The sequence below is a fragment of the Phacochoerus africanus genome, chromosome 8 (assembly GCF_016906955.1).
Source record: "Phacochoerus africanus isolate WHEZ1 chromosome 8, ROS_Pafr_v1, whole genome shotgun sequence".
Lineage (NCBI taxonomy): Eukaryota > Metazoa > Chordata > Mammalia > Artiodactyla > Suidae > Phacochoerus > Phacochoerus africanus.
In genome coordinates, this window is record NC_062551.1 from 3,239,899 (window position 1) to 3,266,586 (window position 26,688).

Sequence of the window (26,688 nt, forward strand, 5' to 3'; positions counted from 1 at the left end):
TGTGTGTCCCTGGGGGCTCAGGGTGACCGGGGCACGGCGGGGGCGGGGGGAAGGAGGGGACTGGTCTACCTGCCAGTCAGGCGGGATCTGGCCCCCAAGAGGAGGCAGGAGCTGCATAAGAGGGTGTGAGCAAGGGGGCGGGGACCAGACCCCCGAGGCGCATAGAAAGGCCCAGAGGCCCCCCTGCACGGAGGTGCTCCAGCAAGGGATGCTGACGGCAGGATGGGGGGAAGGGAGACGTGGTCGGAGCTGCTGGGCGGCCCGGCAGGGCGGGGAAGAGGCGAGGGGGCAGCCGAGGGAAGCTTATTTTTTCAAAAGTGAATGCATTTATTCTCAAGTTTTAAAGACTGGGTTGTAATTCAGCCTTTAAAGCATGGAGGTTGGTGGGACTTAGCACAAAGAGCTGCGCAGCCATCACCACCTTCGGATCAAACCCGTGCAGCTCAGCATCACCTCTGGATGCTGTGGCTGCAGGGGCGGGGCGGGGCAGGGCGGGGAGGAGGGGAGTGTGCGGGGCCTGCGGGGGGGCCGCGCGTGGAGGGGTGGGTTTAGTTCCAGGCGGCTGCAGAGGGCAATGGGGGTGGGGGTCGGGGTCGGGGTCGGTGGGGAGGGGAGGGCTGGGAGAAAAATCCCTTTGGGTCCCAAGGGAGAAGGCGCCCATGTGCAGCCACGATGGCCTCGCTCCTCCCTTGAGGGGTGGAGGAGAGGGGCCACGTGTGCACGAGGGGGTGACAGCGTGCAGGTCCGTCTGCTCCCCCATCCCCAGCAGCACCAGGCTCACCCTCACAGCCCCGTGGGTTTCTGGTCCTTGCGACCGAGGCACATCCTAGCAGGGGCAGGGGAGTGGCTCTGGGGGCTGGAGCTTGGGCCCCTGGAGCTCGGCTGTTTGGGGGTCCCCGAAAGCCACGCCCAGGCCCAACAAGGCTCAGCTGCGTGACACTCACACCCCACCCTGTTCTGGGCTGCAGTCTGGGGAGGCAGGAGACCCCTTCACAGACCCAAGGTGGACCCCCTCCTTATCTGAGAGCCGCGGAGAGCCCCAGGGCCTGTGTCTGGGCCAGGCCACACGGAGACTCCCAGATTTTATTACCAAAGAGCTTTAATGAGTGCCAGACACCGTGCCCCCCACGATTCTGGGGGCTGCATGAGCACAGGTGGCTGGAGGGGGCGGAGCTGAGACCCAAACGCTTCTCCCTAAGGCCGGACTCGGGGTGCCGGCCTGGGTCTGGGAGGGTCCGGACGCTGCCGAGAGTCCCAAGCAGCAGCCTCACACATGCTCCCCTCTGGGGCCCCACCGGACAGCCTCAGCAGGAATCCCACTTGAGGCACCTGCGGCCCTGGGAGTCGGGGAGGAAGTGGGAGCCAGCGCGGCCCCCTCTGCACGCAGAAGCCCCCTCCCTGGACTCTGTTCTGAACCTGCCTGGGTCCCAGGGCCCAAGAGCCTCGTCTTTTCTCCACGCCATCTCCAGCAGCCGCTCTGTTACCAAATAAAACCTTTGCTTGAAGGGAGGCAGGGTGGCCTGCAGCGCAGGCTGCTGCTTGGACAGTCCTCGGGTCCATGGAAGCACAGCCCCTCCCTCCGCCCCAGAGGCCCCGACCAGCCGGGTGCGGGCTCAGCAGTGGGACCACGAGGCAGAGGAGCTGGACGCCGAGGCCCCACGGATGTTGGGACAGAGCTTTGCCCTGAGCAAGGTGCCCCCGTGGGGCCCCTTCAGTGTGGCTCCTTAGGCTTGCGCACAACTCGCACAACTGTACAGGGTAGCCCGACGGGGAGACAGCCAGTTCGGCAAGATCAGTTTCCAGCCAAGCCGCTTGCAGACTTTGGGAACGACGCCCAGGCCAGGCGACCCCTCGCCCCTAGCTAGCTCCCATCCATCAGTGCCTGGCCAGCTGGGCAGTGAGGGGTGCCCTGAGGGGGGGCGCCTTTTCCCCAGGTGGATCTGCCAACCACGGCCTACACACCAGCAATTCTGCAACCCCAAGCTGGCAGGGCCAACCACCGAGACAGAGCACGGATAAAGATCCCAGCCATGCCACCCACTAGCTGAGCAAGCTCCCTGCCTCAGTCAGATGTCATCACACCCTGGGGGACAGCCGACGGGGACAGACAACGTTGGCTGCGCTCCTTTCCCAGTAGGTTAGCCTCTGAAGTTTTGAAAAAGCTGCCTCTGCGGGAGGCAGGTGGCAGGCTGACCTGGCCAGTCCTGGGGGGTGGAGCTGGCTGCTGCCTTCCAGGGCGACAAGCCGACACAGCGAAGTCCCACCTACACCCTGGCCCGGCAAGGCGACCCAGCAAAGCAGGCTGCTGTCCACCTGCCAGGCAGCCCCGGTGGGAAATGCCCACCACGCCCACCAGCAGCCAGAAGGACACAGAGGCGCGTTCTTAGGAGGGAGCACCCCTGAGGGTGGGCACGGAAAGCCACCAGCATGGCACCCTCGGCCACCAGGTGGGAGGACCTACTGAGTGCCCAGCCTGCACCCTGGGCCGTCCTGTGTGTACCGCCTGTGGGTGGAGGGAGGTGGGTGCATGGGCTCTGGAGCAGAAAAAGATAGAAAACAAACACACGCAGGGCCCCCCAGTCAGGAGGCTGTGCTCCTGGGGGGGGGGGCAGACGGAGGGGAAGCCGGGAGCAGACCCGTCGCGACCGCAACAGCCCAGGGGCCACGCGGTCCCTCAGGGCCGCCTGCCCCCACCTCTCAGATCCCCCCGCCCGGCCGGCCTCCACGCCCCCGCCTGCCGCCCCTCGCTCCGTCTCTGGATCAGCCTCGTTTCTAAGCGCTGGGGAGGGAGGAAGCCCCCAGAGACGCGGCGCACCCGCCCCGGAGGCCACGGGCAATTAGCAGCCTGGTCCCTCGGGCGGGTGGGACGGGCCGTCACTCGGCAGCCGGATCGATCCCTGACCACGCGCCCTGCCAATTAGCGCGCGCTCGCCCCCGACCCCGCGCTCAGGGCGGCCGCGAGGAGGGCTGCGGGGCCGTAATTAACTGGGGTGTGCGGCGGGCCTCGGCCAGACGCGGGGACGCAGATGACAGCCGCAGAGCGCTCGGCGTCCCCTCTGCTGTCTGACCTCGCGGATTAGCGCCCGGGGCCGCTCGGGCACATGTAATTAACAGCTGAGACCCCAAAGTCGCCGAGAGGGGAGTGGGCGTGAGACTGGAAAATAAAACGGTGACCTGGCAGCAGCCCCGTCAGCTTCCTAGACCTGCACTCAACCAGCCACACAAACAATCCATACGCGCCAACGGGATGCCCTTAACAAGACTTCAGCACGCCACCGGGGCGGGGGGGGGGGGAGGCTGGGCCCCCAGCAGAACCCCTCACATGACACGCTGTAGAGTGTGGGGAGCAAGGCAGGTCCCTCTGCCGGGACCACTGCGCCCCGCATGCTGCTAGATGGGGAGAGGGGCAAGGCCAGGCCCCGTCGCCAGGGCTCTCTGGACACAGCCCTGCGCTGAGTCAGGCCGCCTTGCCCGGGAGGGACAGAGCAGATGAATGGACAGTGACTGCCTGGCGTGTTCCCTGAAACAGGGCCCTTGGGACGCACCTGTGGCCGGAGCTGCCAGAGCGTCTCAGGCTGGGGGGCAGCACGGTAGTGGGGAGCCGGCTGGAGGGGCTGCGACAGATGCTGGAGCGAGAGGGGTCCAGGCTTTCACATGGAGGCGGGGAACGGGGTGGGAAACCCGCAGGACTCCCCGCAGGCCTGGCACCGTGGGGACACTGGGCCACGGCACACGCAGGGCTGAGGGCGACAGTGCCACCAACCTGTGGGTTCGGGGAGAAGCCTCTGGAAAACAGTGGCAGGGGCAGCGCACACCCACTTCCCTTCCTGGCGGAGGCTCTTGTGCCCAGCCTGATGGACCCTCCACAGCTCGGAACAGTCGGAGCCATGCCCGCCCGCTGTCCTCCCGTCAAGCTCTCACCCCACCTCTGCCACCAGCAAGTCTTCCTGCCCCCAATTTACCGTCACTAGACCCCAAGCAGCAAAAGCAAGGTGGGGGCCTCTTGCCCCGGTGGGGTGTTGCCCACCAGCCCTGCCCCCCCTCCTCGAACCCTTGCCAGGTGGACAGAGAAGGGGGAGGTGCCGAGGACACGCCCCAAGCTCACGCCTGTGCTACGGGACAGATGCGGCTGCAGGCACGGGGGACACAGCCGTGCGCCACACACACAGGTGGCCAGCGTGCCAGGAGGAATCTGTGCTCCCCGTGCCCGTTTGGCTGTTTTCTTTGAAAGGGACCGATGTCAGCAGAGAAGAGGAGAACCGCCCCTGGCCTCGCTCGGGTGGGCGGTGTGGTGGCCCCGCTGGTGGGCAGAGCCGCACCTGCAACCTCCCCAGAGGGCAGGGTGGCCCCTGCCTCGTTCCCGGCGGCTCTCGGACCCCAGGGTCACCGGACCTGCTTGCAAGGCCAGCAAATGCCTCGAGGGCAGCGTGTTCTCTCTCAGCCGGGCTTGAGGCCCCGCTGTCCTTGTCAGCCCGCTTGTTTCTGGTCCAAACAAAGCTGGCTGGACAGGTCACTTCTCTCACAGGAGTGAAAACAGGGTCTATGCTCTTGGCTCACGAGCCTGGTGAGGTCGCTCGGTGCCCCACGAGGCTCGGGGCCTGCTGGAACAGGCAGATGGGGGACTTGAACGGGCCACCTTGCTCCCTCTGCCCAGCAGCAGCCCCCCAGAGGGCACCCCGGGGAGGCCTCAGGGGACAAGACCATGGGTCGGAACCGTGTGACGTGCTCCAGGGCTGGGGAAGCAGGCCCGTCCCCGTGACGCACGCATCTTCGCTGAGTTGGGACACATCGGGCTCCCGCCCTGTGGTCCCCAGCTGCTCGCAGACGGGCCTGCGTCCCCAAGAGAGGCAAGCAAACTGCCCCCAGGTAGCAACCTCCACCTGAAGTGCCCATTTCCTCGTGCTCCCAGATATGCCCTCGCAGGGGACAGGGGAAGGGTCGAGGTGGCCCCAGCAGACGTCGGGCAGAGCAGCAGAGCCAGGCGGCCACGGAAGGGGTGTGGCTCTGACCCACGTCTATCACGGAAAGACGGTCTCCGTGTACAGGGGACAATCTGTGACTCCCCGACACTCCCTGCAAGGCGGGCCCTGGGGGAGGCAGGGGCCTCAGAGGGGGTCCTGACCTGCCCCAGGACCGGAGGACCTTGGGGCTCCATGGCTGGGGCCCCTTCTAAGATGCCTACGGGGGGGCACATGGTCACTGTCCAGAAGAGGCTCTGGGAGAGGGGGCAGGTGGGGAGGGGGAGGCTGGGCGGAGGCTGGAGCTGTCCTAGGAGCCTCCAGGAGAAAGGGGACGGAATGGCCCAGGGGACACTCTTTTGGTGGCCAGAGGAATGGGGGAGGAGCCTCAGCCACTGAGGCTACAAAGAGGCCAAGGACGGATATCACACGATGCCTCATTCAAGGTGGCCCTGGCCTGTCCCTGACCAAGGGGCCCCTGGATACAACCAGAACTGATGTGGGGGTCAGACCCAAACCTGCAGCCTGAGGCCCCTTCCAGAACATGCTACGTGGGCCTGTTCGCATCCTGGGACCCCACCGTCCTCCAAAGGCAAAGCCGAGGGTCTCGGTGGCAGGGGGCCCTGGGCCTGGACGCAGCCCTGCTGTTGGGACAGATGAGAACCGCCCTCTCCCCTAATGGGGCCCATTTGGGCCTCAAGAGGCAGAGTGCTGAGCTCACGTCCAGCCTGAGAAGCGCTCTCCTCCCCGCCCCGAGGGCCCTCGAGCCCCGGGCTGTGCTGCTGGGGGTGGGGGGAGGTGGCGAGGGGACGGCTTGGCGGCCCTCAAGTGCTGCACACGGCGCTGTGGCCACAGCGAGCGTGTCCTGCTTGGCTCGGGCACATCTATGCAGACAGCGGCCCAGAGAGGTGAGGCGGGGTGACCCCGTCACACAGCAAGGACCTGAACCAGAACCTGCCAAGGCCCGTGTCCTCCCTGCCGGGCACCCATCCCGGAGTGGGTTACGAGCCAAACGGTCCAGGCGCACCACCCACCAACAAGCAGTGCGCCTTCAGGAGTCCCCCGGGGACAGAGGCCCGGCCCCCTCGGCAGCCGATGGAGACAAGCAGGGCCGGTGGCCACAGAGCAAAGCCTCCAAAAGGGTAAACTCCCCACCAAGGGCCTGTTCTCCTCTTGGCGGCCTCTCTCTGGGGGCAGAGCAAACGCGGTCGCATGCGGATCACTTGCTCTGAATCGAATCTTTCAACTGCACCCTGGAGACGCGACGTGAGGAAAGATATTAGCCCGCGAGGCAGAGGAGAGGCTGGGCCATGGCACAGACGATGCTGCTCCTGGGGCGGGTCGGGGGGTGGGCTGGGCTGGGCACCCAGGTGGCAGGTGGCACCAGGACAGCCCTGGCAGCTGGGGGCGGGGGGCATCCCCTGAGCCTCAGGCCCGCCTCCCTCCCATGCAGGGAGTGCACAGAGGCACACCCCTCCCCGCACCTTGGCCCCCGGACCCCAAGACGCAAGCACCCTGGGGCCCTTAGGGCGGCTGTCCTGGGGTGGCTCGCACACACAGGGCCTCACAGCATGGAAGGCGGACAAGGACGCCAGGGAGGGTGGGGGGCCAGGGGGCCTCGGGACAAGTGTCCGTGGAGTTTCCGGTCTCCCCCAGTGCCTCTGACTCGGGACACCAGCAAGCCTGAAACTCAGTTTTGTCCACCAGCAAGACACAACAGAGGCGACACCGTGGGAGGCTGCCCGCTACACAGCAGGCCCTCAAAACACGGTGGCTGCTGAGATTAAGGAAGGGAGAGCTCTCGCTGGGTCGGCCCCCTCCCACGCCCAGTGACGGGCACGTGGCGCCCACCAGCCATGCGGTCATCCCGTCCCGAGAAGCAAGGGGACCCTGGCGCGCTGCGTGGGGATGGACCTACAGACGCCGGGATGTGAGAGCCCACAGGTGACAGGTGTCCGGCCGGCAGATCCTGGCAAGGGCGTGGGGATGGGGTTTCTTTTAGGGGTGACAAGATAGTCTAGGACAAGGGGTGACAGTCACAAAAACACTGAACTATAGTCTCTAAAAGATGAATTTTATGGGGTATAAATTATATCTTAAGAAGTTAACAAAAAAAAAAAAAAAATCGACCCCCCACCCTGACCCATCACCAAGCCCAGCAAATGCGCCCCTTGGGCTCTGGTTCCAGCAGGTGGAGAAGCGGGGCAGGGGGCTGGGGCCTGCGGCCTGCTGGCTCTCCCCTCCTGCCCCAGCGGCCCCCAGGCTTCCAGAAGCTGACAGCCCACATCTCCAACCTGCCTCACCCTCGCCCCTGGGAGCAGAGACCCCAAAGTGCTCCCAGAACACCTGTGGTGGGGGCAGGGGGAGGTGGCACCCCTCGCAGGCAGGACAATACCCTCAGGCTGGTCCCCTCGGAAAGGCCTAAAAGCAGCCGCAGCAAGGAGCACGGCACACAACCTCCCCAGTCACTCAGAGCTGGGGTGACTCAGTGAGGAAAAGGGGGACCAGGTGCGGGCTGTGGCCCAGAGGACGCTCCCGGAAGTGAGTGGGGTCCTCTCTCTAACCCAGGATCCCACCGCGGCTTGACCAGGCGCAGCATCACCAAAGTCACCACTGTCGCTTTAATCCCTCAGGCCTCGCGTGTGGCCGGCCCCCAGAGCCAGCGAGGAGGTGACAAGTGCCCAGGACACACACGCAGACCTCAAGAATCAGGACAGCCCCAGGTCCAAACACTGCTCCACCAACCGAGCCCCCCAAACCTCAGCCTTCTCATCAGAACCTCGGGTCAGCCAGCGGTGGACACTGCGCTCCGAAGACCACACCATCTCGGGCCAGCATGGCTCGGCCCTCTCCTCCCTCTGTCGCAAAGTCCGGGGGGCACCCTTCCCAGGGTGACCTTCTGTCGCAAAGTCCGGGGGGCACCCTCCCCAGAGTGTCACGCAGAACACCCAGGTCACAGCCGCGGGAGCAGGGCACCCCAGCAGCACACTCTGTTCCCGGCCAGCGAGGCCCGGCAGCCTCTGGCACGTGGGCTGCCCACTGGCCCATCACTCGAGCCGGACGCTGGGGCCAGCCTGGGGCAGCGGAGAGAGAACAGAGACCATCGCGGCAGGCTCGCTCTGTCCCGGGGCCCTCATGCGAGCCAGGTCTGCAGGCCTCCCAGCACCTGCTCTGCAAGGGGCGGGAGGTGCCCTTCCACTGCCACGTCCTCTGCAGACGGGGGGTGTCACCCCGGGGCGAGCCCAGCTGCCCGGGAGTGGACACAGCTGCTGGACGAAGCCCTGACGCTCAGGGATGAATCAGCCAGATGGAAACGCATCCTCCCACGTGCTGACAGCTGTCTTTGGAAGCTGTGCCAGCCCAGCTCCTTGGCCTCCTGGAACGCCAGGAAAGAAGTCGCCAAAGCAAGGAGCGCCCGGCAGATTCTGTCCTGGGAGCTCCTTGGGGACTCTGAAGGGACCCCAGGGCTCCACCCCAGGCCAGGCTCCCACTGTGGACAGTTTCCTGGGGGGCTCGCACCCAGCGCTGGGCACCTGTTCTCAGGGCCTCGCCGGCCAGGCCGGACATGCACTGCCTCTGCTCTCAAGCCCGTGGCATGCGGTGCCCTGAACCACAGGGCCTCCTGCTGCCAGACATGCTCATGCGGGGCAAGGGAGTCCCCGGGTGGGCGCGTGAGCAGAGTCGGGGACGGAACGGCCCAGGCAGGCGGACCCGAGCGGTGAGGGTGACCCCCAGCAAGGCAGAAACCAGGTCCCAAGGCCCTGCCTCCTGGGCCCGCACCCGCCGCCAATCCATTCCGGCCTATTGCCCACACACGCTCTCCTGCCAACAACCACGTGAGCAGCAGGGCCTGGGACCGGGGGAGAAGTAGAAATCGGAGCCCACCGGCACCGCCCCCGCCCCGGCCCTCGTCAGCGCAAACGTTCACTCTTCGGAGCTGGGGGCCGTGGAACCATCCAGACAGACCTGGTTCCCACACGTGGGCTCTCCCGGTGCCCCAGAGCCCTGGAATCCAGGACGCCACGCCTTGGACATTCAGGGCAAGGCAGATGGCAGGCAGCAGTACCCAGGTCCCTCCCTGACTGCTCTGCCTCCAAGCGCTGAGTCCAGAGGGTACCTGGAGTCCGGCCCCGGAGCCCCCAAGAGCCCAGGCCTCCCGGCAGCTCTGGCCGCCCAGTGCCCGCCACTCATCCACCTAGCAGCCCTTGACCTGGACTAACGCAGGCTGATGGTCGCCCCTAAAGCCAGAGCTGTAGTGACCCTCACGGTAGCAACAGGACGGCTGAGGCTCAGAGAGGGGAAAGTTTGCCCAAAGTCACACAGCACATCGCTGCCGAAGCGACACTAGGAAATCCCTGTCTTGGCGGGTCAAGCAGTGGCGGGGTGGGCTGTGCTCCCACTTCTGGGACCAAGAGTTTCTAGAGGCCATGTTCCCTGTCACTTCTGGAGCAGGTACCAAGGCTGGAGTACCTGGTCTCCTGGGCAACAAGCCAGCCGGGGTGGGGCTCCCCGGAGCTGGCTGGGGACTCCCGAAGGGGGCCAGCACCCCCTCTCGGAAGCTGCGGAGGGCTCCCGTGGCCCAGCACGTCCACCCTCCTCAGCCCAGGCCCCCAGGCACACCTCCCCACCGCCACTGGACGCCCCTGCAGTGACTCCAGGAGCCCAAGAAGGACAGAGGCAGCAGACAGCGCGGGAAGCAGCGGCAGAGCAGAGGAGCCGGGGCTGGTGGGCGGGCGGGGAGGGCCTGCAGGGCAGAGAGCGCTGTCCCAGCCAGAAGGAGCCAACACAAGAAAGACCAGAGGAGACGCGGGCACGGGGCACGTGGGCAGGAGCGGCTCGGCCTCTGGAGCCCTTTGAAGGCGGGCGATCAGGGGAGCAGCTGCTTCCCGGCGCTGCACCTGCTCCTCGCGGGAGCGGCGAGGTCTGGGCAGGAAGGAAGGGGCTTCTCTCTCCCCCTCCCGCGAGCCGCAGCCTGGCGGGCGCACCTCTTACCTCTGGGCTCCTCCGCCTGTTTGGCGAGCTTGCGCAGCGCGGCGGCAAAGCTGGAGGACGGCGCGGCCTGGGCCGACAGCGCGCTGCTGGTGGCGGGGCTGCCGCTGGGCACCAGGGCGCCATTGAGCGGCGAGGGGGTGAGGGGGTTGACGGTGGCGGTGGTCCTGGTCGCGGTGGAAAGCATCCCTAGTGAAGGGGACTTGGGCTCATGGCTCATGCCTGAAACAGGAAAAGAGGAACCAGAGTCACCCAGAGAGCAGGAGGGCCCAGCACCAGAGCGGGGTCTGTGGGGCCCGGGTCGGGGCCGGGGGGGCTGGCGCCAGCGGGCGGCATGCAGGGAGGGCGAGCGGGAGCAGGCAGAACAGAGCCAGCGCTGCAGAGAGAAGGGGCCGCGACCCCAGCACTCAGGGGCCACCTCACCCTGCTGGATCCCCCATCAAAGCGCTGTGCCCAGGACCCAGCGCTTCTAGACGCCAAATGGCTCGGCCCGCACGATCCTGCAACCTCTCCAGGGCGGCCCAGAGGACTCGACAGCATCCCCACGGGTGTGGGAGACGAGGCACGGGGCCAGCGTCCCCCCGACAGAGAGAAGGACACCAACAGAAAGGAAAAAGACCGAATCTGTGCCAATCGCGAAGATAGACTTGGCAGCAGCTGGGGCTGGCCGAGCAGGTTTCCGCCACGCCTCCAGCACAACTCCAGTGAGGCGGGTTCCGTACTGTGCCCACCATCCAGAGCAGGAAACCGAGCCTGGTACACAGGCAGCACAGGCCTGGGATCCCGCGGCACCCAAAGGCACGGGGGCCCAGCGGGTCTGCACTGAGAAGGTGCTTGGAGACGGAAGTGGGCAGAGACCACGGCTACCTGCCAACCTGCGGGGGCGCACCTGGCACAGATCCCACCTGGACACTGAAGACACACAACTGCACGTCTAAACTGCTGTCCCCAGGAAATCCGGCTTCAGGCCGCGCTGACCAAGGAGCCGCCCACCGGACATAACATCAGACGCTGCCCCGTGAGCCCCTGGTCTTTCGGGTCCGAGGAGGCTGAAGCTTCTCCTGTCCCACGAGCCCCATCGGTAAAGGCTGGGCTCCCTCATGGGCACGGGCACGGGCACAGGCAGGTGCAGAAAGAGCCATAAATTAAGTTTCCCATTAACATCTGCTGCCCTCTCGGGGCACCTGCTGGGTCCCTGCTCCCTCGCCGTGGGTCCACTGGAGGGGGCTTCAATCAAGGCCCACTGCCTGGCAGGCTGTGTGCACGGAGAGGCCAATGGACTTCTGAAACCACCTCCGAGGAACAGCTCCAGGGGGTGCGCGGGGTCCCCGGGGAGGGTTCGTGGGAGTCCAGGAAGAAAGGAAAGACACACTCAGAGAACACCCAAGAAGGACAGACCCGGAACGCCTGCTTCCCCGAGGCTACGGCCCCACCCCAGGAAGCTCTCTGCAGCCCCGGTAGCCCGCCTCACCTCTGCGGGGTCTGCGGCCACCCCAACAGGAGTCTAACTGGGACCTGCCGCCACGACCACCCCCGGCGGCCAGGAGAGCACTGGGTTCCCTGCAGGTGGCAGGGCAGGCGTGGCCCCCGAGACCTGCCCTGCAGCCCACTGCCCCCAGATGCAGCCAGGAGACGCCACAGGCCCTGGTGCACGACCCAAACCCCAAGTCCCGGAGAGCCAGGAGGCGGGAAAAGAGAAATCTTGGGGGCGCAGGCTGGGGGAAGGGCCAGGGCAGCCGTGGGGGCGGCGGGCTGGAGCGTCGGAGACAATACCGAGGCAGGCGCGACCCCGAGGGAACACCATGCTCTTGGGAGAGGCTTGTACCTCGCGAACAAAGGACCCCCACAAGAGCCGCTGCACCCACGGCCAGCAGGCCGGCCTCCCAGCTGCCGGCGGGTCATGTGGGCGGCGCCACGCCGGGGACAGTGTCCCGCGGCAACAGCCCCATTGAGTGGCCGGGGCGACATCGGCCCGAAGCTGACCCTGTGTGTCCTCTGCTTCCCGGAAGGACAGGGAGGAGGGCAGGCCCCCCATGCTGCGCACGGGCACCTCGAGCCCAGCAGAGATGCCCAAGAGCCCGGGCACCCCGAGGGCTCATAAACGAAGAGCCCTTTCGCAGCCGGCCCGGCACCAGCCAGGCACTTGGGCACCCCAAGGCGGATGCCACACCTCGTGAGCTGAGCCCCAAGCCCCTCTCAGCACCCTGTCCTCCCCCGGGAACAGGGACGGTCAGGACAGAGATGGAGGAGGACGCAGGAGCTTGGAGGTCAGGGCTTAGCACGGACGGGGAGGCCACGCCGCGGGGCTGGAACCTCAGCTCTGCCTCTAGCTGTGTGACTGTGGGCACATTACTCTGCCTCTCTGGGCCTCAGTCGCCTCATCCATACATTGGGAATCAAGACAAGACCTGTGACACAAGGTTAATCCCACGAGGTAACTGATGGGAGGCTCCAGAGCAAGCCCGGCCCATCCCGGGTGTCACTGTTCCTGTCACCTACCTGGACAGCTGACAGCGGCAGAAATCCAGGTCTGGGTGGGCAAGGGGCTCAGCTCAGGCCTTAGGGTCTGACTCAGCAGACTGTGACCCGAGTTACTGGACATGCGCCACCTGCCCCCCACCACCCCTCCCCCGGCCGGGCCAGAGCCACACAGCCCAGCTCTCCGGTCCCCAAGTGGCTGAGGCTGATGAAAAGGGGCACAGGGGACACCCCAGGGTGGAGGGGACCAGAGCGTGTGACCTGCTGCCCCCTGGGACACCGGAGGACATGACCCCACACAGGTGCAGACACAGGCGATCCAGAACCGACCAGGTCCTGCCTGGGACTGACGCACCTTCGGCACCCATGCTCAGCCGATAGATGAGGGTTTTTTTGGGGGGGCGGGGGCTGGTGTAAGATGGAGAGCCCCCCTTATGGGGACCCAGCCCTTGCACAGAGCACCAGGTCCTGGGGGTCCCGACTAGCACCCAGAGGAAGGCGTCAGCGAGACAGGCTGCCAGGAAACAGGTGGGGGGGGGGGCTGGGGGGGCTCCAGGCTCCCTACCCCAGGGACATGAAGGCCCTCTCTGGGACACCTAAGCAGTCCTTGGGTCATATCGCCACTCAGGAGAGCCTCTCCATGGGCCTGGGAGAGGCCACAGCAGCAGAGGGGCCCCTCGCCAACTCCCACACGTATACCCCAGGCCTGCCCTTGGGGTCTCAGACAACCCTGGTTGGGGGGAGAGGGGGCACCAGCAGAAAACTGAGCCCAGGAGCTGTTCCAAGGCCACACAGCTCAGCAGCCCATCTAGGGCTCAAACCCCATGTCCTAGGCTCCGATACAGCCTTCTCACCACTCAGGATGTCACCTGTCCGACCCAAGGCCTAACCGAGATGCCAGAACAAAAGATGCTAAGATGCACTTGACCGCAGGGGTTTAGAACCGCGTCCGAAGCCCGTGAGACATCCCCTCAAGGCGGGAAGGAAGCCCAGGCTCTCAATGTGGGCCAGACCTCTCCACTACTCCACCCAACAGAGGACGGCCTGAGCCTGGACACTGCCACCAGGAGGCTCTCAGTGGCTCCCGGCCGCCTCCCTGCACTCCCGCGGGTCCCTGGGCCAGGCTGTGAGGACACCCCAGCGGCCTGTGGGGACCGAGGCCCCCCGCCAACAGCCATGTGAGGCCCCATCTCGGCAGCCGCTCCTCCAGGCCCAGGGGAGCCTTCAGATGAGACCACAGCCCCCGAGACAGTTTGCACCCGACTCTGAGCCAGGGCCACCCGGCTAGGCTGCCCCCAGATCCACACATGCTCAGGTTTGGGACCATCTGTTCCACAGTGTCAGCTGACAGGTGCAGGGAGCACCGCCATGTCCTCCGTGCATCAAGACTCTCAATCTCTGCTCCCTCCTTCCTGGACGCAGAGACGCCCGACCCTTGGCAAATACTCTGCGCCTTCACCCCCCCACCCCCGCCCCCGCCCCGTCTCCAAAACGGGCCCCTCTGATGCCGTCGGAGGCCATCAACCACCTGCCTCCCCTTTCCCGCACTTCTGGGGGGACCAGCCACCATCCCTTTTTTTTTTTTTTTTTGGTCTTTTTTTTTTTGCTACTTCTTTGGGCCGCTCCCTCGGCATATGGCGGTTCCCAGGCTAGGGGTCGAATCCGAGCTGTAGCCACCGGCCTACGCCAGAGCCACAGCAACGTGGGATCCGAGCCGCGTCTGCAACCTACACCACAGCTCACGGCAACACCGGATCGTTAACCCACTGAGCAAGGGCAGGGACCGAACCCGCCACCTCATGGTTCCTAGTCGGATTCGTCAACCACTGCGCCACGACGGGAGCTCCAGCCACCATCCTTTAAACCCTATCACCTCACAGAGAAAGACGTCCCCGGGCCCCTGTTACAGAGAGAGGACCCCAGGCTTGCGCCCAGGGGCGGACGGGTGGTCGACGGTAGGGCTGGGGTTACCTGAACATGGCATCTGTGTCCTGTTCCCATAGAGCTGGTCGGGGCCCAGACCTAGACCCATTCTGGGGGTGCAGGAGGGGGGCCTCGCTCTGCTGTGCCCCACAGCCCACACACGTGTGCTGCCGTGAGACGGAGGGTCGGGGGCGAGCAGGGAGGGGAGGCAGGCAGTGAGCTCCTGTACCTCGTGGGGACCAGCTCCCATAGCCCAGGAGCAGATGTGAGGTCACTACCCAGTGGCCATGTGACAGACCAGCCAGCTGGCAACCTGGGCAGACATGCTGTTTCCACCAGCTGCCAGCGCTGGGCAGGATGGGAGAGGTACTAGAATAAGGGGGGAGCAGCCACAGGGCAAATTCCGGGTCAGACCCCAGAGCATCACATGTCCCTAAAGGTCACTCGTGGGGTCTTAAGCTGGCAGAGGAAGAGCAATTTTCTTGTTGTTAGCACTTTTACTTTTTTCTTTTCTTTCCTTTTTTTTTTTTGGCTATACCTGAGGCATGTGGGAGTTCTCAGTCCAGAGACTGAACCTGCACCACAGCCATGACAACACTGGGTCCTTAACCCACTGCACCACCAGGGAGCTCCCAGCCTATTTACTTCCCTGTGTCCTGGTTTTTCTGTAGTGAACCCGGTTTTTAAAAACGGGGGACCCTCAAAGAGACTTGCCTGCATGAGGCTGGTACAACCAACAGGAGCACAGGGCACCCTGCTGACCAGATGAGGGAGCTGAAGGAACTGGGGTGCCCCTGCTGGACCCCAAATACTCTTCCATAACCCCAGCCTTTCCCGTGACCAGGGTCCCCACAGGCAGGTCTGCCCTCTGTCCCCTCCCTCCCTGGGTCAGGTGCCACCTGCATGCCACTGTCACACTCCTCCTGGCATCCAAGGACACCCCCACCCTCTCTGAGCCTTCCCTCCCCACCTTCAAAGCCTGGCACCTGCTGCCGAGGCCCCACCAGAGGCCTGCAACGCCCCACCGACAACCCCTCGGCCCCCGGGGGGGGGGGTCCCCCAAAGCCAGCGTCCCTGCCGTGGTGTCAGCCGTGGGCTCTGGAGCAGCTTTGAGCAGGAAAGCTGCTCTGCTGATGTCAGGTCACTTAAAATAGAATTCCAAATGAGCAGCTTTGTTAGGGGAGTCTAAAATTAGCATTCCTCCTCAGCAGGCGAGCCCTGGCGGGCTGGGGAGGGGTGGTGGGGGCTGCGGGACCACAGGCAGCCCAGCTGGGGGGACAGCCCCCTCGCACCTGGGATGTAGAAGGACAAAGGCCAAATGCGGGGGACCCAGAGACCCCGCACAGGTCACCGGCGTCGGGGGCCCACACCCACCTCTGTGGCCTCACGCCCCTCACAGGCTCAGCGTCACTCCAGGGCAGGGCTGGCCCGGCCTCCCCGACACAGGTGTTCTGCAGAGGCCAGGCAGGTGCCACCATGACCGTGGAGGCCCCAGGGGCGGGGGGGCCTCGAGATGGCTCTGGTAACCTCAGGAAGCTGAGAAACAGGAGCACTGATGCCCCCTGCTCCGCCCCCCCCCCCATTAGAGAGGTATTTATTAACTTCTGTGCTCCCGGCCTTCACTGAGCTCTTGTCTACATTATCAGCTCATGTAAATTCATTATCCTAACAGCTGGGAACAGGCTTGGCTGGGAGGAGGGCCCGTGATGGATGAGGCCTGGGGGGCTGGGGCGGCGACACGGCTCCCTCTCTGTGGCACCAGCCCCCACACGCGGAGCTCAGGTGGCCTCCTGGGCACCACACGTGCTCAGCCCTGGACAGGCGCCTCCTGCCACCACCATCGCCTGCCTGCTCGACCCCCCAGCAGAAAACAGCTGCCACAGCCAGACACGGGGAGGCGGGAGCCCCTGCCCTGTGCCCAAGGCCGAGGGCAGGGGGAGAGGGAATGCTGCCAGACCAACGGTACCCACAAACCAACCAGGCCCCTCGTCGCACGGATGCCCACAGTCTAAGCAGCAATGACCTCTGGCCCCAGGACGGCCCAGGGAGGCCCTCGCCTTAACTGTCCATCTACCAAAGTCTGGTGTCCTTCCTGAATCCTGGGTTCTCTTCCCTGCTCAGGCCTCTCACGACCAGCAGCAGCACAAAGCTCATATAAAAAAAAAAAAGCGAAGACGACAAATCCACTCAGAAGGGCGCGCGCCGGGCTGGCAGCACGGCGGACGCTTTTCCAGAACCCGCCCCGTCCGCGGTGGTTCTGAACAGACCCGGATTGATCCGGGTCCCCGCTGGCCAAACGCTCCGAACAGCAGGACTTAAGAAGGGGGGCCGGCCCCGCTCCCCCCTCGGCGGCCGGCGGAGGGCGTTATTAATCAGCACGCCGCGGCCTCCCTCCAGCCTCCCGCGGATCCCGTAATTACGGCTTCCTTTCATCCCGCTCTTCCGCGGCTCCAGACCTCAGGCCCGCTCCCTCCATGCTCTGTAATTACAAGCTAATAGCTGAGATGAATTTTCTGCTGGCTCCCGGTTCAAGCACCAATCCGCCCCTTCCCCCTGACAGCCCCCCTCCCCCCCCCCGGGTAATTACACCCCACGAGGCCGGGCCCAGCAGGGCCTCACTTTCAGGCCGGCGTGTGCAATCTGGACTTGCATTCTCTAATCACCCCTCTTAGTAATTTTTCATTACTGCAGAAAGAAATGTTTGTGAACAAATACAGGGCGTCCCCCGGCTCGGGGCCTCCGCGCCGCCGCCCCCTGAAAGGGGCGATGCTCCGGCAGCCCTAACAAGGCCGGGGTCACCCGAGCAGAGACCCGGGCAGGCGGCGGCGGTGGCGGCGGTGCGGGGCGCCACGTGATCTCCGGAGCCGGAGCGGCCTCATAATAAATTCATAATTATATTTGCCTCCGGCGTGTTCTGAGCTCACTTGCACGAAGCCGTCTTTCTCGGGGGTGGGGGCGGGGCGAGTCGGGAAGGTCTTTGCTTCGGGATGCCCGGGTGGCCTGCTTTAGGCCTGGGTGTTCTCTTTCAAGGAAGGTGACACCCCCTCGGGTGGTAGGTTTCTAAGGGGATGGGGGCCTTTGCTTGCCCCCAGAGAGACCCAGACCTGGATGTATTCCCCAGGGACCAGCAAGCCGAGCCAAGGCCATTGCTAACTGCTGGCGCTGGGGACGGCCCGAGCAGATGGCCTGGATCCTGACCCGGAACCAGAGAGCAGGACCAAGGGGGAGAGGGGGAAGAGGGGGGAGGGAGGGAGGCAGCCTGTGTGTCCGGAGGAGACCCCGGCACAGGAGTAACACGAGGAACAAGGCTGCCATCCTGCCCTGGGCAGCCTGTCACTCAGCGGCATTCGTTAAATTGCTTGCGAAGGCGGAAGGCAGGAGCTTACAAGCTGCAGAAAGCCTCCGCCAGGACCCCCGTCAGTGAGAACAGGAGCCCACCCCAGAGCCAGCACGGCTCATGTCTGGGGTCACCGGGCAGCCACGGAGATCGGGCTCAGCAGCTGCAGCAAGTGGGGACAATGAGGGGCTGGTGACATTTAGGGGCCTCCCCAGCCCTGCGTGCAGTCAGGTTAGGGACCGGGGGGGCGTGTTAGGAACTGTGTGTGTGCGCGCGCATGCGTCAGGAGGGTGAATCCAGGCTCCAGGATGAAGCGTGTTCAGGAGACACCCCTAGACGCATGTGACACTCAGATAGTGTGCCAGGAAAACCCGGGCAGAGCTCCCCAGTGGGCAGAACCTGCGGGGCTGAGGCCACAGCTGCTCATGGGCGGGGCTCCCGCATGGAGAGCTCAGCGGCGGGGCTCGGGGCGGACAGAGGCCTCCAAGGACAATCCAGGGATTGGGGTTCAAGGCCACAGACGACTGGGAGACCTGAACATGCCGGTGGAGGCAAAGGACGAAGTCAGGCAACAGATGGTCGTGACATTTGACAGCGATTATTCTAAGCGGGTGCTGCGTCTGGAGAAGCCCGGGACGGGCAGATGAAGGGCTGGCAGCAGCCAGGGGGTGGCGGGGCCAGCCCGGGAGGGGTGTGGAGCGGGAGAGGCAGAAACCCAGTGAACAATTCAGACAAAAAAGGCTGAAAGACAGCATCAGGGCGGAGCCCACGACCCTCGGAGGTGGTCCTGAACCACCGTGTCAGCAGTAACAGTCACAGCGCCTGGCCCTGCCCAGTGCGGCTCGGTCACCCTTCACGATAATCCAGGACCAGACCCCAAGCAGACAGGTCAGCCAAGGGCCTCCTACACGGCCCAGCCCCTACCCCCACTCCACAGATGGGTAAACCGAGGCTGGAACAGAGTCACACTGAGCCTGGGGTGGCATGCTGAGATGCCGAGGAGCCGGCAATTTCCCTTTCAACGACAAAATGCTGGACACAGCCCCTCTTAGGGGTCATCTCCTCTCCTGCAGGCCGCCGCAAGCACCCGCCACACACTGCACCATCTTTCAGCGTGATCTGGGACGGGCCCCCCACCCCCGAATCCCACCTTCCAACAGCTCTGGGCTGGAGGGTGCCCAGGCCACAACCCCGGGAGTGACCCCTTTATGTGCCCGAGGCCCCTGAGCCCACCAGGCCACCCAGCCCCACCTCGCCCATGAAGCAGCCCTTTGAGTAGGGCCTGGAGGCCCGGGGTGCAGGACGTGGGTGGGGGGTCCGAGGTGTCCAGGACAGAGGTCCCGAAGGACAGGAACCCGACCTGGCGAGGAGGCAGCCACTAAATGCCTCCAAGTTTCCATGGAGCGGGAGGCCAGGGCCAGCAGGCAGGAAGAGAGGCCAGGGGGGCAGGGGTCAAGGGCAGGTCCTTTCTCCGAAGGGAGGAAGCCTGCATGGGAGACCAGACTTTGAGGGGCAGGGAGAAGAGGAAGCAAAGGCCCCCGCTGGACCGGGCTTGACCAACCTGGGCCCAGGAATGCAGGCGTTTCAATGGCTTCCGCCCGACCCCTCGGGTGAACAGAAGTTCCAGAGGCTGTCAGAGCACCTGTCCCTCCAGTCCTGAGACGGTGCTGACAAGAGTCTGTGCAGAGCGGGCACCTTCACCTGCATCCCCAGCCCCCAGGGCATTGAGGAGGTCCTCAGCCTGCAGAACAAGTACAGACACCAGCTGCATCTTGGCAGGTGCAGAGCCAGCCAGACTGCACCCTGCTCTGGCAGACTGGGAACTTGAGAGAGTCCACGTGGCAGGACCACCAGGGCTTACGTCAAGGAACTGCATCCTTGGTAGGGAAACAACTGGAAGATGGGGATGCTGGCCTGGCCCCCCCTAAGCTTCCAGTGGGGTCCTGTCAGGTCACCATGTGGTCTGAGCCTCAGTTTCCCCATCAGCACCCCTGGGAGGGGTGGGGTTCTAAGTAGCCCCCTTTCATCCGTCAACCTGTTTTGTTTTTCGTTTTTGGTCTCTTTAGGTCCACACCCACGGCATATGGAGGTTCCCAGGCTAGGGGTCGAATCAGAGCTGTAGCCACCGGCCTACACCACAGCTCACGACAATGCCAGATCCTCAACCCACTGAGCAAGGCCAGGGATCGAATCCGCATCCTTGTGGATGCTAGTCGGGTTTGTTAACTGCTGAGCCACGACAGGAATTCCTGTTTTTTGTTTTTTTTTTTCCAATGGCCACACTCACAGCATATGGAAGTTCCCAGGCCACGAACTGAACCCCCGCCTCCGCAGTGACCCGAGCTGCCTCAGTAGGATTCTTAACCCAAACTGCACGATGGCGAGAACTCCCCACCAACCTGCTTTTACTGGGCCCGCAGTTGCGATATCTTTATTTATTTATTTACATTAAAACATGCTGCACCTGCAGCCTATGGAGATTTCCAGGCTAGTGGCTGAATCAGAGCTGCAGCTGCTGGCCTCTGCCACAGCCACAGCCACACCAGATCTGAGCCACGGCTGTGACCAACACCACAGCTCACCACAATGTCGCATCTTTAACCCACCGAGGGAGGTAAGAGATTGAACCCACGTCCTCGTGGATACCAGTGGGATTTGTAACCCGCTGAGCCACACCGGGAACTCCGAGATATGTTTAAAAGTGAATCCATGGACAGTGTCTTAGAATGGGAGGTTTCAAGTCAAAACGAAGATTTCTGGTTTCTCTTGAAAAATCAGGAGCCACCAAACCCAAGAGTGGCAACTGTCTCTTAGTCTGTCCAGCTCTGCGCGATGCCCGGAGACCTCGCCAGCTCTGAAACGATGCGGGTTTGGGCGACAAACAGCATCTACGGGGGCTTAATAAATGTATGCGACCAGGACACTCGGCTCGGGTGTCAGCAAACATCTTCGTTTATCCAGCTTCAACAGAGAGAGGTGGACCCTTCCACCTTCAGCTTGGGGGTGAGGGGCAGCCAGGAGGGAGGCCCCGATACACGGCGGGTGGGCCCCACTCGAGTCAAAGGCAAGACTTGCCTCGAATTATAAAATGGTTTTTGCTTCTGCAAAAAAGGTCCATTCTCATGATGGGTCAAAGTCACAGACCAGACCGTCTCTCCAAGGAAACACACGCACTGAATTGTGCATGGAGTTGGACCAAGCTCACAAAAGCCTACCTGTAAACCCCGTGGATCCAGATGCATGTACAGAGGTACGCGGCGTCTACAGATCCTACAGAACACAACCCTCTACAAAGCCAACCCCGAGCACTGACACACCTCCCCAGCACTTCCATCCGGGCCAAGAGGCTATGGAGGATCAAAGATACGAAGCTCTTTCGGAGTTTCCATGGTCTAAATTCTTTTTTTTTTTTTTTTTTTTTAAGTCTTTAGGGCCACACGTATGGCACATGGACGTTCAAATCGGACCTGCAGCTACTGGCCTACACCACAGCCACAGCAACTCGGGCTCCGAGCCTCGTCTGTGACCTACACTGCAGCTCAAAGCAGCACCAGATCCTTAACCCACTGAGCGACACCAGGGATCGAACCCACATCCTCATGGATACTACTCAGGTTTGGAACCCGCTGGGCCACAAGGGGGACTCCTCCAAGATCTAAGTTCTAATGGTATTTCCTCACTCAGGCTCCTCTACCATCTTCAAAGCCCTATGTACCATGCCCAAACATCAGTCACTGCCCCACTTAACAAAAAACAACTAAGCTGCAGCCAAAATGGCCTTCCGAGTGGGGCCACCAGTAGAAGTTCACAAAAACATTCATAAGCCACCCGCTGTGAGCTGCCTAGACCCAACCCTGCCACATGCCAGGCTAGGCCGGATACCGTCCTCAGGCCACATCCATCAGCGGCTGAGCAGCCAACTGCCTAGGCCTAAACAATCCATTACTTCTTGTCAAAAGGAACAAACGAAAACCCTCCACAGGGTTCCAGGAACCCAGGCAGGATGCTGAGGCCAGAACTGGCTCTCCCAGGCAGGTACCAGGCTTCACCTCGAAGGGCTCCCAGGTCACCTGGTGAGGGGTGGGCCTGGCTGCTCCCGAGCTCGACTGCTGGCGCCACAAAAGCCTCAAGGCGGATGGACAGGTTTTCTCTCCCTTGTGGGGAGAATGAACGTCCTGGAGGCTGAGGGGTGCAGAGGGAACCCCAATCAGCCAGAGTCGGGTAAATAAGGGTCTAGGTTGCAGCGTGGGTAGAAAGGCGAGTCCCCACAACTCTTTCTGGAGGAATCTGGCCACGTGTGTGTTTTGTTTTTGTTTCTTCTGTCTTTTTGCCTTTTCTAGGGCCACTCCCGCGGCATACGGAGGTTCCCAGGCCAGGGGTCGAATTGGAGCTGTAGCCGCTGGCCCACACCAGAGCCACAGCAACGTGGGATCCGAGCCGCATCTGCAACCACCACAGCTCACGGCAACGCCGGATCCTTAACCCAAAGAGCAAAGCCAGGGATCGAACCCGCAACTTCATGGTTCCTCGTCGGATTCGTTAACCACTGCGCCACGACGGGACCTCCCTTTCCCGGCAACGTTTTTAATGATGCAGGACATTAAGACATCGAGACGTTACACCCGGCCCTTTCCCCTCCCAAGACCTATTCAAGGGATCATAGATGGGTCACTGTCATGAAGTGAGAACACGCCCGTGGGAACTGGGAACACGGCAGCACCAAACGGCGGGGGGGCCTCCGGGGCCCAGGCTGGAAGAAGCCCGGCCCAGACACCCCACGACACACAGCACCGCGCGAGGAGGGAGGCGATGCCGTCCTGCAAGTTTCAACTTGGAAACCGGCTGTCTGGTTACAACCCACTCCCTGTGCCCAGGTGACAGGCTCCCGGCACTAGCAGTGCCACCAAGGAAGCCCTCCCGCGTCTTAGAGTCTCACGAGACAACTATTTCCAAAAAGCTACGTCCCTGTGTCCAGAAAAGTAAGGCCCAGCCATCAATCTGATCTGAAACAGACAGTAGCAGCCCACCCTTCCCTTCCCCCGCGAGCCCGAGCAGGATCGACCAGAAATCCTTTTCAAGAGCCCCTCTAGACGGGGCCCCGAGGACAGAGCCTCAGAGGCCGATTCTGAGCCTCAGTTTTCTCATCCTGTGAAATGAGGGCAGCTCACCTCCCCACCCCCACCCCGCTGCCCCACGAAGTGGCAGGGGGCCGTCACACAGGCCTACCACCTCTGGGATGCAGAAGTCCCTCCAGTGTTCCCATCTGACGGAGAATTTCACCTTGACCTGTATTCAACTTGGCCGTCGTCTGGTCGAGCAAGTCCCTCTGTGCCTAAGTGAAGGGAGAAAGACCGCACAGCCGACGTAAAAAAGCTACCCAAATACATTCAAAGATAAACGGACCCCAGAAATCTGGCAGGAAGAATCCGTTCCTGCCCCTGGGTTTTATCCCTCACGGATGTCTGGTGGGGGGCAGCAGCGTGAGCCCCTGTGGGGCGAGAGGAGGCAGACAGAGGAGCTCCTGTTTCTCCCAGTTGAAGGACAAACAGGGTAATCCCGACCCTGCCAGCCAGACCCTCAGGGAACAAGAGGACAGAGTGAGAACACCACCCCAGGACATCTCATCCTTCCTGTCCTCAAACAGGCCGGTGGCACAGCAGGGGGCGCCTGGGGCCCTAGCTCAGCTGGGGGTGGGGGGGAGATGGTGGAGAGGCCCCAGGGGAGCCCTAAGGAGGCCCCACCCACCTCCGCCTGCAGGCCTGATCCTCCTCAGCTTTTGACACATGGATTTTCCTTCGAGAAGGCTCCACCTGCCAATGTCAATAGGGCCCTCCCTGACCAAAAGCCGGCTGATGCAAGGAAACCTTTTGCTGCTGCCTGCGGGCACAGATGTGCCAACTGGACAGGAAGGGCAGGGCTAGAAGAGGGACCACCAGCAATCCCACCCACCACCACAGGGTGGGGCAGGGGGCAGCAAGTCCCCCCAGAGGGGTGGGTATGCGCGCCCATGCGTGTCCAAGACCCTGGTAGTGGGCCAGGCCCCAGAAGAACCCTTTGGTTCCTGCAGCCTCACCAGGGGGAGGGTCAGTGGGGGCTCCTGGGAGCCCCTGGGAGGCCACAGGGGGCAGTGGACCGAGCCTTCCGGTATCCTCGGGTAAAATCCCAGGACTCCTAGAGCCACCAAGTCAGGGATGACCTGGCGCGCTTCCTGACAAACCCCACCACAAGTGCCCTCCGTGCCAGGCGCTGCTCTGAGCGCTTTATAAGAACGCGGTTAACCCTCTACAGCCCAAGAACGTGGGTGCCACGGCCATTCCTCCTTTAGAGAGAAAACCCAGGCCCGCAAGTGTGCCAGTCACACAGGTTCAGCCAGAGGTGACCGCCCTGGTCAGAGACAGACCAACAGGCCACTAAGAGCAGACACGGGCTCTTCCCCCAGCCCCCCGAGGGCTTCGGCCCTTGCTCTTTGTTGACCCGTTCAGGCACGGGCCTGTGACACGCATTATGTCACCTCAATCCTTGACTCTGAAAAGCCACTACCTCCCCATCCTACAGGAAGGCAGCAGCTGGGGGTGGCGGGGGTGCCCAGCAGCCCCGACCTTGGTGAGAGGGCCTATGCCATCACTGACCCACAAGGAGTCTGGCAACCCCCAAAAAAGCCACTGCAACGTGCAACTCCTCACACCTCCAGCTGGAGGAACCGGTTCCAGGAAGGGAAGGCTTGGCCAGCGCTCCAGAGACACAGAAGCCACCCATCCAAACACAACCCGCACGGGAAGGCCCCTTTAGGAGAAGAGCTTGCAGCTCACCTGGGGCAATTCTGGGGCCAACAGCAAACTCTGGCCTCCCACGTGGGACCGCAATTCTCCTGAGGAAGCAGCAGCCCACCCTCTCCACCGAGGATGCCTCACCCACGGCTCCCCACCCCCAGCAGAAGGCCCTTGGAGCTCAGCTGGGGCTTTGGAAGATCAGATACCCGGGCCCTAACCCTAGAGATTTGGGTCTTCACTGGTCACAGGTGCGGCCTGGGCTGGGGGGCTGGGGGGCTAGGGGTTTAAACAGTCCCCAGGTGAATCTAAAATGTAGTCAAGAATGAACACCTGGTCTGAGGGCTTCCGGCTCCCCCCACATCTCCTTCCTCAGTTAAGTCCCTCCCAGAGTCCACCAGGTCCCCCCGGGGACCCCTTCAAAGCCTCAAGTTCAGCCAGAAGCCCTCTCTTCCATAGAGGCTTGCACATGCTGGTTCCCGCCAGGCCTACCCACCCTCTCCGGAGGCTGCTCTCACTTCGCCCAGCTCTGCAGGAGCTTCCCCTCTGGATGTGCTCAAGGCTTTGGGGAGGGAGAGGCGGCAAGGGGTGGGGCTGGTCTCAGGGACCCCGGGCTTCGCAGCTGACAGGAGAGTGCCAGGCAGAGGAGCAGCCCCAGCAAAGGCAGGGACAGGGCACGGAGCAGGGAGGCCTGTGGCTCCATCCTGCTGGAGCAGAGGCGCACGTCAAGAGGCTGGTGGGGGAACGAAGCTGCAGAGGCGAGATTAAAAGGCCCCTGGCGCGCCGTTTGGCAGGCGTGCAAAGGGCCGCTCGGGATGCGCTCCGGTCTTATCTGCATGTACACCTCCGAGCAGCCGGCGCGGGCCGGGTTCATAGCAGGCGCTCAATAAATTCTCACTGACAGGAACACGTCCCCTCCCGCCTGTGGCCTCGATCGGGGAGAAAGGCCAGCGTGGGGAAGCGGAGCCAGGGGCTCGGCGGCCCGCACCACACTCGACGAGAGAGGAGAGAAATGGAAGCGAGTGGCCAAGCTGAAATGTCACCTGGAACACGGATCCCTGCAGCTCGGGAAAACAGCTCTGCTGGCACGCCGGGCAAGGGGGGCCGGGCAAGGGGGGGCCGGCCGGCTTCACGCAGCCCTGTGGTTTGGAGGCTGCTGTGTTGCCATAACACAGGTAATTAACGCGCTACCACCCAACCCCAGCCCGCTGTGGACTTCGAATAACCCAGACTGGGAATTCCAAGCCTTCGCATGGGGCCAGGCAAAACCTGCCTTGCTGGCTGACTCCACAAGCCCCTACGCGTTCCTGGGGCAAGAGAGAGCGCTGGCAGCCAGGTCTCGCTCACCTGCGTTCCTCTGGCAAAGTAGGAGCCGCGGGCACCCACCTCTCAGGTAGGGGCTCTAAGCCCGGAGGCCCTTCCTCCTCCAGAGCAGGGGAGCAGGGACCTCGCCTACCCAAGGGTCGAGGGCCATCAGGGGACCGAGTGGACTGGGGAGGTGCCTGGCTGGGAGGTGCAGCACACAGATATGCCACAGAGTGGCGCTGTGCCAGCTCTGTGCTGGCTCCTCGGGCCAGCGATGCTGAACCCAGGAGTAGGAGGCTTCTTTGGCTCCGAAACCCCAAGGCTCCAAGGCTCTCTCGGGTGGATCTACAACCTCTGACCTTGCCCTTGAGACCGGGAAGTTACTGAAGGCCATAGGCATGGTTTGGCAAAGGGCGCTGGAGCTTCTGAAGGGGTCTGCTTCTTGCTGTGAACGTGGGTGCGGCCCCCACCTGCCTCTGGGCCTCAATGTGCTCACCCAATAGGGAATTGATTCCCAGTCTCCTCTGCAAGTGAGACTCACCTGGGGAACTCTGAGAACTCCCCAGGCCGCGGCCACGAACCGGGCAGCTGTGGCTTTACTGGGCTTGGGGAAGCCTGGCCACCAGCAGCTGTAGGAAAGCAAGCTTGGGGCATCTATAAACCCTCTTCAGCTGTGCCAAGCCAGGATTCGGTGAGCTGTCCCCCACAGGTCAGGGCCTGCGCCGTCGGGGACGGCCGAGCTGCCTTGCTCAGAGCCCGGCCTCACAGAATGACGGTGCCTGGAACCAGGACACCGGCTTCCCAGCCTCCCTGCCTAAGGCGGGGCTGACCCCAGGTCACCGCCCTGGCTGCTCACCAGCTCCAGGCTCCAGACCTGCACCGCCCCTAAGGTTCACCAAAAGGAAAATCCTGGCTGGCTCCCGAGGCCCCT

General features: G+C 63.3%; 1 protein-coding gene across 6 annotated transcripts in view; it reads right to left on the reverse strand.

Annotated features, from left to right (window-relative positions):
* Window positions 1-26,688, reverse strand: part of GSE1 (Gse1 coiled-coil protein) — a 417,870-nt gene that overhangs the window by 25,083 nt on the left and 366,099 nt on the right. For 5 of the 6 annotated variants that reach the window (XM_047792655.1, XM_047792657.1, XM_047792654.1 and 2 more), the window contains exon 3: window positions 9,951-10,169. The exons of the other annotated variant lie outside the window; for it this stretch is intronic. In XM_047792655.1, coding sequence (XP_047648611.1) covers window positions 9,951-10,169 — 219 coding nt within the window. The remainder of the gene's footprint in view (window positions 1-9,950; window positions 10,170-26,688) is intronic. 6 annotated transcript variants of the gene reach the window in all.